Genomic DNA, 14,446 nt, shown 5'->3' on the forward strand with positions numbered 1-14,446 from the left:
TCTACTGAAAAACAAGCCTCCCTCCCCAGGCTTCAGGTGCACTTTAGCCTAGGGGCAGGGAAGATCTTTAAAATTTACATTCTCATTACACAGGGCCAGTTCTTTAACCACTACACCATCTAACTGCCTAACAGAGTGAAATTTAAACCTAGTTCCTCTGATGCCAGAACCAATGTTCTAACCATGATTGTGTTCAAAGCCCTGTTCTGAATGAAGCTTTGCCCTGTAGCATAACCTCATGAGATATTCCCAATCTATTCTAGGAAAATAGTCTAACCCTGGCAAGAAAAAGTAGAGAATTCATCAAAGTCTAGTAGCTCCTTCATGATCTTTCCCTGTCTCTCCCTGTCATAGGTAGATATGATGCTATTTTTACACAAACCTGTGCCCTTCCTGCAACCAAAAGTTGTAATAGAGATGAATGGGCTTTATAATTTAGACCATGAGGAGATTTAAAGAAAAAAAAACTGCCTGGATAGAAGACATCATATCCTCTAGGATTTTTGTGAATAATTCAGTTCATCAGTTTAGAAAATACCTTTGTATGTCTAACTCATCTTCAAAGGAACTATCCTGATCATTTTTGCTATCAAATGATATGCATTTAATCTTCTCATACATATTTTAAGAGTGATTTGGGGGTTTAAAGCATGGTCCTTAAGAACAAATCTAATCCCTAAACTCCAAGATATGCTGTGAGATTTCATTGATCAAAATTTACATTCCTTTGGGCAGAGCAGCTACAGGCAAGGGTATGATACCCTGTGTGGACAGATGGAAGGGAAAGGAAGAGAGGAGAAGGGAATGAAGAAAAGGGAAAGGAGGAAGGAAGGAAAGAAAGAAAGAGAGAAGGAAGGAAAGAGCTATGTTGTCCAAATGGCCAATTCCAGTTGGGTCCCCAGTGGGGCAGCTCCTACTACTACTCACAAAGGTTGTTGTTTGTCCTTCCAATGTTTTGAAACCTTGGTGATATTTTGTCATTAAACTTTTCCACTTCTTTGTTTAATTTAAAATTACTAATAAGATGTTGTTGGCCATTCCTGATCCATACACAGAACTGATGTGAATTATGTTCTTAACCTTTGGCTTGCATGATTTCTGAATCTAATCATTCTAAAAAGTGCAAATATTTGTATATTTCCAAGACAAGTTCTAGTTATAGCCTAAATATTTGTCTTTTAAGGAATTTAAGGACCATTCTGCCTAGAGAAGTGCAAAACTCCTCCTTGCTAAAGAACTTGGTTTTTTCCATGTCGTGTTAGAAAATCCATAGTCAGTTGATCAGCATTTATTAAGTACCTACTATGTTCCAGGCATTGTGCTAAGTGCTGGGGGTATAAAGAGGGTAAAACACAATTCCTGTTCTCAAAGAATTCAGTCTAATGGGGAAGACATGCAAACAATGATGTATAAACAAGATATATAAGGAATACATTGGAGATAATCAGCAGACGGAAGTCCCTAGCATTAAGGGGGAACAAAAAGGACTTCCTGTAGAAGGTGAAGTTTTAACTGGGACTTGAAGGAAGTTAGGGAAGCCAGGAGGTAGAGATGAAGGGGAAGAAAATTCCAGACATAGGAGACAACCACAGAAAAGTTCCAGAGTCAGGAGATAGAGCATCTTATTCAAGGACCACCAAAGAGGCTAGTGTCACTGGACTGCAGAGAACATAGGGGCAATTTAGGTATAAGAATATTGGAAACATGGCAGAGTTGGGAGTGGGGGAGTTTTTGAAGGGCTTTGAATGTTAAAAAGAGAATTTTATATTTTAATCTACAGGTGATAGGGAATAATTGGAGTTTATTGAATATGAGGGAGGTGACATGGTCAGACCTATTTTAAGAAGATCATTTTGCTACCTGAGTGAAGGATGAAGCGCAGCGTGGAGAAACTTTGTCAAGAAGATCGACCAGTAGGCTATTGCAATGGTCCAGGTGTGATGTGATGAAGACACTGGGATGGTAGCAGCATCTGAGGAGAAAAGAGGATATATATGAAAGATGTTATAAAGGTAAAATTGACAGGCTTTGTCAGCAGATTAATGTGAGAGAAGGGTATGAGGGAGTGAGGAGTGGAGGACAGTATCACATTATTGATCTAATTAACAAATACCCATTAGAGGGGTGGCCAGGTAGCACAGCGAGTAAGTGTCGGGATGACCTGGGGATCAAATCTGGGCTCAGATACTCAGCACCACACCCAGAAATAACTGGCCGTGTAACTTTGAGCAAGTTACTTAACCCCAATTGCTTAAAAAAAAAAAACCCATTAGCCTCGCTTAGAAAGGCTTAATTTTGTAATAAATAAGTTTTCACTCATTCTATTTTCAATGGCCATTTATGTCTATTTTAGAGGACTTCAAATAGTGTATATTACAAAGAACTATTTTACTCTTTTAAATTATAGAGTTTATAGTTGCATCTGTCATTTTATAACATGTTACTTTTCATCATCAAGTCCTTGGTCAGGAACATGTTTCAGCAACTATCTCACCCTGGAAGAACCTTCCACCCCAGTAGCCTCTTTCTCTAATGGGTCAGTTTGTCCTACAACTTCTATTTTAAGGAAAGGCTCAGGACCAGCCCTTTTTCCCCCCTTATTTCCTCTGCAGGCCCTTTTCCTGAGTCCATGAACTCTTCACCATGCACACAGAGAGATGTTTTTCCCTCTCCCCTCCCCCCTCTCCTTTTCAGATTTGTTTTTTTGTATCTTCTTTCTCCATTAGAATGTAAGCTCCTTAAGGGCAGGGACTGTCTTCTCACTTCAATTTATATTCTGAGCACTTAACAGAGGATCTGTCACATACTAAGCATTTAATAAATGCTTGTTGACTTTACTTGAACACAAAACCTCAAATAAAAAAAAATCAGATGATGAGAATTTAATATCACAGGTACCTTAATGACCTACAGTTAAGAATTCAGTGCAGCAATGGATTCAATGAATGTAAGCTTCTAAATTTAGATGCTGGTTAGAGCAACATTTTGTGGAAGTGATAAGGGTATTTAACACTCTATCAGGAATAATAGTAAGGTATAACTGGTACTCTTCTAGTACTGCTTAAAATAGAAATTTACTAAAATTCTTTTCTTCCCTTCATTTTTCACTTGGAGTTCATTGTTCCTGTGGAAAACTATGATCTGCTTCACAGAAATCTACTTTATTATACTATTTTCAGATGCAGGAAAAAAAATAGTCATTGCTGGGAGATTAAAATTTTAGAGTCAGATAAACTAATGTATCACAGATCCATAATGAATTATTAATATAAGCTAGCAGGTTTAAGGAGTATGCCTCTAACTTTTTAAGTTATCACAGATACACTAATGCTCTTTCAAAGCAAGTCCCTTAGTGCCACTGACAGAGGCATGATACTAGACTGGTATACCCTTCTTCCTGGGCTAGGATAGAGACAGGATCTGCCATGAGCTGGGGCCCTACTTCAGAGGGTCCAGAAATACTCAATTGAGAGGCTCTTCATCATTACCAAAGATACAAGGGACTAAGCAGTGGGACCAGAAGTAAAGGCAGAGGTTGGTAACCAGAATCTCAGTCAAAAGGAGTAAGTGAAGTGTGCAGGAGATGTGTTGTGGGAGGTAGGAGAGATATACTCCTGTGTTTAATCCCAGAATAACAGAGGAGTCTGAGTTTCCAGAAGAGTTCACACAGTTTACTCCAGTCAGTTTCTTTGGAGAGAATATGTACCTATCTATTTTCCATCTTCCAGATTCCTGTAAATTAGTTGCTGCTGGACAACTCCCCACCATAGCCTACAGTGTTACTCTCTAAGGAAATGCCTTGACTCTTTATGACAATTCCTATGTTCTCATGTCTTAGCATCATAGAACTGAAAACTGAAAGGTACCTTAGAGATCTATTCTAACCCATTTATTTTACAAATTAAGAAAAGGAGGCATTAAGAAGTTAAGGGATTTGCCCAAGGTCATTCAAATATTAAGTCCCAATTAAAGATTCAAATCCAGATCCCCTTGACTCAAATCTAATGTTCTTTATATCTCTCTTATGTATCAACTACTGCATTGAGCATGTGGCATATGGCATATGAAGGCTTGAAAATATTTTCATTAAACACAGATTTTCATTGTAGTGACATTTGTTTACATAGAATTTTACCTTTTGGGCTTCTTGAAAACTTTTAAACTAGTTACTCGGGTCTTCTATTCAATCCCAGCAGTAAGAATAAGGAGCAATGAGATCCGCCTAGGACAGGAGTTGATGCTGTTGTTCATTGTGTGTGTTGCCATCGCCACCGCTTGACAATGCAGATCTTTGTGAAGACCTTGACGGGCAAGACCATCACCCTTGAAGTGGAGCCCAGTGACACCATTGAGAATGTCAAGGCCAAAATTCAGGACAAGGAAGGCATCCCCCCAGACCAGCAGAGGTTAATCTTTGCCGGAAAGCAGCTGGAAGATGGTCGTACCCTGTCTGACTACAACATCCCGAAAGAATCTACCCTGCACTTGGTCCTTCATCTCAGAGGTGGGATGCAGATTTTCATGAAGACCTTGACTGGCAAGACCATCACCCTTGAAGTAGAGCACAGTGACACCATTGAGAATGTCAAGGCAAAGATCCAGGACAAAGAAGGCATCCCCCCAGACCAGCAGAGGTTGATCTTTGCAGGAAAGCAGCTGGAAGATGGGCGCACGCTGTCTGACTACAACATACAGAAAGAATCTACTCTGCACTTGGTCCTGCGCTTGAGGGGAGGTGTCTAAATTCCCTCAAGTTTCTTTCAAGCTTTAGAATAATTTCACTGCACTTTTCTTTCAATAAAGGTGTTGCATTCCCCCCCCCCCCCAAAAAAAAGAATAAGGAGCAATGGGAGGAAGGTACAAAGAAGCAAATTTAAGCTCAACATCAAGAAAAAATTCATAATTAGTAGAGCTGTGGCATATAGATGGATAACCAGATTTTGAGCCAGGAAGATTGGAGTTCAAATCTTGCTTTAGATACTTGGCAGCTCCATAACCCTGGGCACATCCCTTAACCTCTTTGTACTTCATTTTCCTGAACTGTATGATGGGGATAATAATAGCATATATCACAAGAAGGTTTTGAGGAAAAAATGGCATAATATATGTAAAAGTTTTGCAAACATTAAAGTTGTATATAAATTTAGCTCTTATTACAATTAAAAGTGGAATCGTTTTGTCTTGAGAGGTGGTGGTTCCCTGTACAAAATTCATCAAGCAAAACCTGAAAAACATTTTCCAGATGTGTTATAGCAGGGATTCTTTATAGGGTAAAACTCAAAGTAGATGATATCTACAATCCCTTCCAACTTTAAGATCCTAAAATATGAGGCACAAATAAGAAGGTATGAATGGTTTACTTATTCAACATAAATTTTCTTCCTCGGGAATAACATGTATAGTGCCATATTTTCTCACTTATGCTTTAGCTTTATTTCTAAATTGTTTTAAAGAAGGTAGTTCTGGGGGGGGGGGGGGGCTAGGTGGCACAGTGAGTAAGAGCACCGGCCCCAGAGTCGGGAGGACCCAGGATCGGTTCCGGCCTCAGATACTTAACACCCACACAAAAAAACTGGCCATGTAACCTTGAGCAAGTTACTTAACCCCAATTGCTTTAAAAAAAATAAAGAAGGTAGTTCTAAACTTTTAAGCTCTCTACTTAAAAATTGTTGGAAAAGAAGGCTTTAAAAAATCTAGCCTAAGTCATAGAAGGGCTAGATGCCTGCAAACTTTCATCTAAACTTCATCTGTAATTCAGCCACTGAAGTCTGTCCCCAGATTAATCTCTGAGGACTGGCCTCTCATTAGGTGATGGGGCTCCCCATTCTTACACTCATTGGCTTATACCCCCTTACCACAATCCTGAAGAAATAGAGTAATAATTATAGCTATTGTAGTTTATAGTAATAGCTATGGCTCAAAAGTCTAAGAGATTTCTCAGAAATGAGGAAGAGAATGAAAAAACACCACTTAGGACAGAATAAAAAAACAGTTAGGGACATGTAATCTATTGCTACACAAAAATTCATGCCAAAAGTATCAAGAACTCCAGGTCCTATTAACAGACTGCTTAGAGCATCATTCAGGAACTTTATATTATCCTTGCACTTTGTTGGGAAGTTAATATTTGAAGGCTCATCATAATTTAGAGCAGTTGTACAATGCTAACAATTTCACATTTCACATTTCACCTCTGTCCTGGGCATTGTCCAAACAGCCAAACTTGATCTTCTTCCAAGTGGCTTCTCTCTCTGATGCAGACACTTCCCCCTGCTGTCAGACACTCTCATTGCTACTCAGCTAAAGAGGTTGATGGGAACTCAGAGAGGATTTTCAGGTCTCTCAAGCTTATGAGGTTGTCAGTACACATCCTTCTCAGGGTACTTATTCACCTAAGAAAGGCAGAGAACAAACACAAAAAGACAAAGGCCACCAAGGGCCCCTGGAATAACTCTATGCCTCATGTAGGGTCACCATGATATCATTGCAACAAGTTTTCTTTACCCTTCACCGGAATCATTTATTGCCACTCAAGAACCACAGCCAAGAGGAACACCAATTAGAAACTTTCCTTTCCTCTTTTTAAGTCTCTTATGTCCTAAGCTTTTCCAGCTTAGGAGCCAATCATGGGATTCTCAATGATAGGTCATATGTGACTGAAAGCCAGCCCTCCCAGGTTCCCTTGTAGCAATCAGAAGCAAGCAGAGACTATTTGACATGCTCCAAGAAATGGCCCTTATAGTCCAGTTCATCCATGTTAGAAACATAAAGAAAGATGGTGAGTGTAAGCGATTCCAAACTTACCACAAAGTAATGTTCCAAAAGTCTTCTTGTTAAGTCTCTTGTAGGGAATTTGGAATATATATTGTATTATATTAATAATATCATATATCACATAATATTATATTGCTATGTATATGTATTATGTTGCTATTTTCATTATATTGTGTCATATCATATTTAACATATTATAATATACCATTCCATGTCATGCCATGCCAAGCTATGCTATGCTATTCTAATATTTATAACATTGTTTTTAATGATAAAGGATAGCTCAAGTTTTAACCAGGCTTGCTAGGATTTTATCACCATAGTTCTCTCTCCAAAACTCCTCCCCACTCCACAACTATAATCATTACCTCTGGCACACTGTCCCAAATATAGCAAGGGTTTCTGTAGAGTTTCTACTTCTATAGAAGTAGAAGACAGCTCCAGAAATGAGATGGGGGGAACATCTTGGGGAAAAGGGTGGAATTTCTCATAGAGGAATAAAGGAGTTCTCTTTTCAAAGGGGCAAGACCTCCAACTACTTTAAGAGGCAGATATTATGGGAGGTAGGGTGAGGTTAGGGACTCATTAAGCACCTTTACTTCATTAGGATGGGCTAGGAAGGGTGTCCAGTGACTTGTTGTTTGTCCTTCATTCTCAAAGAGGACCATGACATCAGAAAGGTGATGCCATGGCTTGCAAGTGAATTGAATTTCAGTTATGAAGGGTTCTGCAAAGTCACCAGCCTCACTTTCTCCTCTGGAGCCATATGGACCCAGTAGCAAGATATAGATCAAGAATACAGTGGGTGACCTTGGTCTTTTTAAGTTAGGGTCTTTCCCAGGTCTCAGTTTGAGTGAGGAAATACCCATTCAGTGATTAAGGCTAGGCAAGAAACAAGGCCAAAAAATGGCCTCTTTTACATAGCTCCCCCCCCCCAAGAAAATCCTTCTGGGAGGAGAAGACCCTCAAAGTTTCTGGCCAAAGCAGAAATAGTTACTAGTTACATTCACTCTGAGCCACCAGGGCCCAAACAATGATCAGGTGGTGCTTGGGCTCGGACCTACTGTTGGCCAATCAATGAGAGCCAAAGTGATTTGGATTTAAGGCAAGGTGCTAAAGAAATAAATCTAGCCCATAAACCAAAGATTTCAGAGATCAAATTTACAATCATTTGGCCAGAATATCTGTAGGTAAGAGTATGATACCCTAGGTGGACCAAGGAAGAGGAAGGAGGGGAGGGGCAAGAAGAAACCAAAGGTACAGGGATGGAAGGGGAAGAAAGGGGAGAGGAAGGGAAGGAGGAGAAGGGAAGAGAATAGGAGAGGGGAAGGGAGTTTGCCTTCCTGATCTCATTTGAGAATAAGCAATACTTTGATGGTTCTTTTACTGATACTATAGAATCATAGGATTTAGACATTGTAGCTTAGATATCATGTCCAACCTCACCATTTATTGCTGCCTTCCTCTAACTGTGCCCCTTCAACTAAGTCACTTTTGAAACTATTGAATTTTCTATAAACAAGGAGACACTCATCTTTAATAAATATAATGACAGCAATAATAATTGGCATTTTTATGACATTTTTTCATCTTCAAAAATCTTTCCTGACAGTGACCAGTTAAGCAGTGACAGATGTGATTTACTTGGGAGAGTTGAGAGTAAAAGGACACAGCCTTCAGCATATGGTCTGGGAGAATATCTTTTTACTGATTTGTGTTGGCATAAATCCAATTGACACTTCCTTCCTCAAAATGAATTGAGGCCATGTTATTGAAGCATTTTCCCCTACTTCAAAAAATTAAAAGTTTAGGTGTTAAGAAAACCTAATTGCCAGACTATCATCACTCATTTTCTTTTGATAAGTGTTGGCATTTAATATTTATAGTCTTTCTATAGCCCTGACCATTTGTGAAAGGGAAGAGTAAGAGATAAAGGAATCTGGCCAACAAAATGATTCTGTCAAACTCACATCTCAAATCCTTTTGTAACATCAGAAGGAGTCAGCATGGAGTCTGCCAATCACTTTTTCCCTTTGGAATTTAAATACATGAGGAATTCAAAGAAATAAGCTTCATTTAACTGGTTCAAAAATCATAATAGAAGATAATAAGCAAAGATTTTCATCTGGTCTTAAACTAATATATCTTCAATGGAGCATTGAATGCATCAGAAGATGTGATTTGATAAAAGTAGTACCTTTGTCATTAAAAAGCTTTATACATTAACAGATAAGAAGGACCTTAGGGTCCAGTACTAGTGTTTTGTTGCCCTCTAACCTTAAATCTCTTCATGTCAAGTGGGGAATAAAGGTAGATGGTGGAATAAAAGACTACAACCAAACCCAGCTCCCTCTAGCAATGCTTCAAAAATCGTAAGAAATGTGCCAAATGAAAACAAAGGATCAACATCTAGGGAGAATAATGAGAAGACACCCCATAAGGTAATCCCCTTGAAAAAAATTCAAGCTATAGCATAAGATGGAACTATTGACTACTGTGTTTCACTTGCCACTCTCCTGCAACTAAAGGTTGGGGAGTTCCTGCTGACATTAAGGTCTCTAAGGACTAAAGGCTCCATCCTGAAGACTTGAGACTCCATGCTGAGGACTGGCAGAGACCCAGTTCAGTTCTACACTGAAACAAAGGCCTTTGTATGGCTGCTTTCATCTTCTTGTTTGCCATATGTCAATGACTGGAAAAGTTACAGAAAAAAGAGGAACTTCGAAATAATAGTGGGGGGTGTGGGAGTGGGAATGGTGGGGAACCTTCAACCACCATTCCTAGTACAATTAGCCCTCAGAAAACATTCATTCTGAGCCTTCCAACCCTCCACGGGGTAATTGCTTCAGACAACTTTTTACAACCCTGCCTCATTTAAATCCAATTCACAGGCAAGTTAAAACATCACCTGATCCTCTTAGAAAAAAAAGATTAACAACAACAACAAATGTTCTGAACTTAAGGCTCCATGGAAAGACAATAGAGTGGAGATGTTGAGGTTTGGAGATTTAAGGGGGCTGGAGACCCCAAAGTACCAATACGTGGGGTCCTGCCAAATGAATTTAACTCAAGCCTTCTCTCAGTCAAAGGAAAACAAAGTTTATTAAAGATTCACCTTCATGGCTAGTCTCTTAAGGAGTATTTGTGATGCTTGTATTGGACAACCAGGCCAGAATAATCTGACACAGACTGAGTCTTAGCCAGACTGAATCTCAGCCATTTCATGGAGGAAAAAATGGATCTGATACACAGAAAGATTGTGGGAGGTTTCTAGGGGTGGTCTAGAGAAGGGATTTGGGGAGGGTCTTGAGGAAGAGTCTAAAGAGGATCTTGAGGAACTGAGGTCAGACTTCAGGAATGGGATGAAGGGTGGGAAATAGCAGAAGACTACCTGGAGATGACAGACAATGGAGGGCTAGGCTAGTTTAAGGGTAACGGATTTGGGTATAGATATTTTGACAGGATCAAGAGTGGGAAGTAGCTGGACAATGGAGGGCTAGCTTAGGTTAAAAGTAACAGAGATTTGGGCCTAGTGATAATGAAAGGCTTATGACCTCAAGCAAATGCCTCATCAAGTAGGAAGATTCAAGGGGATTCCCAGAGACTGTACCCTATCAGAGAGACTAAGGAAATGATTGAAGTGAAAATTACTAAAAATTTTAAACTACTTTAGGTAAAGAGACTCAAAAGAAGATATTCAAAGTCAAAAATAGTGAAATTGGCATAATACTTGAGCCTCTCTAAGACCATGAAAAAACAACTAAAACTAAAACAAGGTCCAAAGAGAAGATTGAAGAATTACTGAGCTTGGGGAAACTATTAATTATGACTATATCAGTGTAAATGGGAAAAACAAAAACTACAAAATAATAAAAGGTAAATGTTGCAAAATTACACAGAACAAGCTTTTTCCCAAAGGAGAGATAATGAGATACCATTCCTCTGCTCATTTGTAGAGGTGAGGTGTCTAAAGGTGAGGAACATTGTATATAACAATTTAATTTTTCAATGTTTTCCTCAGTTTTGCTCATTTTTCTCTATTTTCCTATTTCATTTGTTTTTTTAAAAATATCATTTGTAATAAAAGATAGCTTAATGGGAATGAGGAGAAGGAAGAATATAGGGGGAAATCTAAGTGATTTAAAAGCAAAAGATATCAATAAAATCTTTTTTTTAAATAATTGGCCCCACAGAACAGCAGGATGAAATGAGACTAGATAATCTATTTTGAGTAATAATGAGAAAATTAATTGGAATTGGAGGGCAAATAGATAGAACTCCAAGATTACCATGAAAAAGAAACCCTAAATTTAACATTCTCTTTTACTAATGTGACTGCCAAACTCCAGAGCTCCCAAGAAAATAAATATATATATATATACACTAGAAAGAGTCAAGAAGAGACAGGCTACAATTGAGCAATCGCAATTAAAATAATACAGTACTGCATATCTAATATTAATAAAAGAAAAATTAGAATATAAAATATGAAAAGGAAAAAAACTCCATATCCAAGAACCGGACTCAGTGATAAACAAAGGACTGTGCTGCTCAGATTGGGTGGATGTTCTTAGGGAATGGTGTTTCTGCTGGTTGTACAGGTCCATTGGACATGGTAGGCTTACTCATCAATGGCCAGATGAAGTCTCCATCACAACCAGCTGATGGGGTTTAAGTTCTGGGAACCCCCTTGAATCTTTCCACTTGATGATGCATTTGCCTGAGGCCATAAGCCATTCATTATTGCTAGGACCAAATCTCTGTTACTCTTAACCTAGCCTAGCCCTCCAACTACTTCCCACCCTTGATCTTATCAAAATATCTATACCGAAATCCTTTATCTTTAACCTAGCCTAGCCCTCCACTGTCTGTCATCTCCTTGTAGCCTTCAGCTATTTCCCACCCTTCATCCCGTTCCTGGAGTCTGACCTCAGTTCCTTCTTAGATCCTCCTTAGACTCCTTCTTAGATCCTCCCCAAGCTCCTCCTCTAGACCACCCCTAGAATCCTCCCACAATCTTTCTGTGTATAAGATCAATCTTGCCTCCATGAGGGCTCAGATTCAGTCTGTGTCAGATTGTTCTGCCTGCCCTGCTTGTCTAATACAAGCATCACAAATACTTGGGCTCCTTAAGAGTCTACATTATTGAGAATCTTTAATAATTTTTTTACTTTGGCTGAGAGAAGACTTGAGTCAAATTCATTTGGCAGGACCCAGCATGTTGGTATTTTGGGGTCTCAAGCACCCCCTAAACCCCCAAACCCCAACACAGCCTCTGGATCACCTGGATGTTGCTGGGCCCTTTCTGCCCCTAAGTAGGATGGCACCCTTTTTCAGCAGGAGGTCTATTGTATTCTTTCATAAAAGGTAGAAATCCTTAGTCTGGAATGGGAAGAAGCCTCTCTTATTTTTGACTCTTTCAGGGCCTTTGCACTGCAATCATCACCTCCCAGGCAGAAGGTAGAAGAAACATGTTTTTATTGTTCAATCATTTTCAACTCTTCATGACCCCATTTGGGGTTTTCTTGGCAAAGATGCTGAAGTGGTTTGCCATTTCCTTATGTAGCTCATTTTACAGATGAGGAAACTGAGGCAAATAGTTAAGTGACTTGCCTAGGGTCACACAGCTAGTAAGTGTCTGAGGTCAGATTTGCACTTAAAAACACATCTTCCTGATTGCAGGGCCAGCACTCTGTCCACTGTGCCACCTTGCTGTCTTACTATACAAAATATAGCCTCTCCTATTCAGTGATTCTTTCTAGTTCAGAGACTGAGTTCCTTCAGTTAGGGATTCCATCCTTACTTACAGTTGTTGTTCAGTCATGTCCAACTCTCTGTAACTCCACTGGGGTTTTCTTGGCAAAGACACTAGAGTGATTTGACTTTTCCTTCTCCAACTCTTTTTATAGATGAGGAGCATGAGGCAAACAGGGTTAAATGACTTGCCCAGGGTGTAATGTAATGCCAAAAGAAGGCAACTTCCCAGGTTCAAAATACCAGCATAGGTGCTCTCTATTTTATTCAGTGACAAACCAAGAACAAAGAAGATAGAAACATGACATCATTCAAAATACAGCATTTACTAAGTGTGATTAAATAATCTCCAAGGACTACCCCACCCCAGGACCTTCCAATCATTCAATCAATTACAAAGTCTCTGTTCTAAATACTACTCCACCCCTAGGCTGTACCTTCATTTAGTCCACCACAAAGCCCCTCTTCTCAAATGGAGATTAGTTTCCAAACATAGGTAAAGTACCTTCATTTGTCAATCACAGAGCACAATAAGGTCAAAAGTTCCCCACCCCTGGATCACAATTGAATCTACCCCAGAGTTACATCAAGTTTAAACACAGCACTTAATACTCAAATGGAGGTCTTTTCTTCATCTTGACACGAGGCAAGTTCTCAGCAATCTTAGTTCCTGGGGAGACAAGGCTTAGCAAGGCCATAAGATACATTGCCAGTCCCTTCATGAATTTGTCCTCTGTCTGTAGAACAGTCCTAGAACCCCTGAACACATTAGCAAAGCCCTCTCCCAGGATTTCTGTAAACATACAACAAGAAAATCCTTCTTCAGGGCTTCTGAACCAACAGAAAGGCTCCCAGACCCCTGCAACAACAGCACTGTCCTTCACCAGTGGACAGTATTCACTCTGTCTGCAGGACAGTCTCCAGACCCCTGCAACAACAGTATTGTCCCTCACCAGTGGACAGTATTCACTCTCTGTCTGCAGGACAGTCTCAGGGCTTCTTAGCCAAAAGCCAGGTTCCAGGACTTCTTCAACAAAAGGACAGTCTTTCACCAGTGGACAAATCTGGCAAAATAACATCAAAACAGACAGACAAAGTACCAGCAAAACAGCCATGTCTCCTCAGTCCTTGGCAGCTCAGGGGGCAGGTCTCAAAAGTCCAGGGCAATTCAAAGTGGCCACCAGCAATTCTCTTAGTCTCTCTCTCTCCAGAGGTGCTGCTTCCAAAAAGATCTTCCGCCTCTCTCTAGTGTCTCTCCAAATCTACATCACCAGCTCCTCCCAGTTCAGGACTCTCCCCTCACATCAACAAGCCCATCCCACAGGTGGGATTAACAAACTCTGGGTTTTAACACAATCAATTTGAAAACCAAGCCAATACAGGGGAATCTTTAATTGCCATTACTATCACACCAGGGTCACACAGCTAGTAAATATCTGAGGTCAGAAGATGAGTCTTCCAGATTTCAGGACCACTGGGCAACCTAGATGCCCTATCTCACTTACTATGACTTAGTCTATTACATTTCTCAAATTCTCTTTGGAGTTTCCTGCAAATAGAGGAGAGACTAACCTTTTCATGAGTGACTATTTTTTTTAAGCAATTGGGGTTAAGTAACTTGCTCAAGGTTACACGGCCAGTTATTTCTGGGTGTGGTGCTAAGTATCAGAGCCCAGATTGGATCCCCGGTCATCCCGACTCTGGGGCCAGTGCTCTTACTCCCTGTGCTACCTGGCCGCCCCTACATTCGTGATTATTAAAGCCTTTCATTGCTTCCAAGGTATGGCCACCCTTTTACATTTCACAGTCTCTCTGTCCTTAGAATTTTGCTGAAATCTAAACAGGGCACATGCTTAATCACTCTTTAAAGGTGCAAATATCTCCTTCATTGACAGGAGTTAGATAATGCTGAATTTGC

General features: G+C 39.9%; 2 protein-coding genes across 2 annotated transcripts in view; both read left to right on the forward strand.

Annotated features, from left to right (window-relative positions):
* Positions 1-14,446, forward strand: part of NDUFS1 (NADH:ubiquinone oxidoreductase core subunit S1) — a 386,086-nt gene that overhangs the window by 30,610 nt on the left and 341,030 nt on the right. The gene's annotated exons all lie outside the window — the stretch shown is intronic.
* Positions 4,182-4,816, forward strand: LOC138151700 (polyubiquitin-like). The gene has a single exon (XM_069075274.1). The coding sequence runs from the start codon at positions 4,282-4,284 to the stop codon at positions 4,741-4,743; it is 462 nt and encodes a 153-aa protein (XP_068931375.1). The 5' UTR covers positions 4,182-4,281; the 3' UTR covers positions 4,744-4,816.

The sequence above is a fragment of the Petaurus breviceps genome, unplaced genomic scaffold, assembly GCF_028583685.1.
Source record: "Petaurus breviceps papuanus isolate PSGF00001 unplaced genomic scaffold, PetGlider_PUasm1.0 90903, whole genome shotgun sequence".
Taxonomy (NCBI): Eukaryota; Metazoa; Chordata; class Mammalia; order Diprotodontia; family Petauridae; genus Petaurus; species Petaurus breviceps.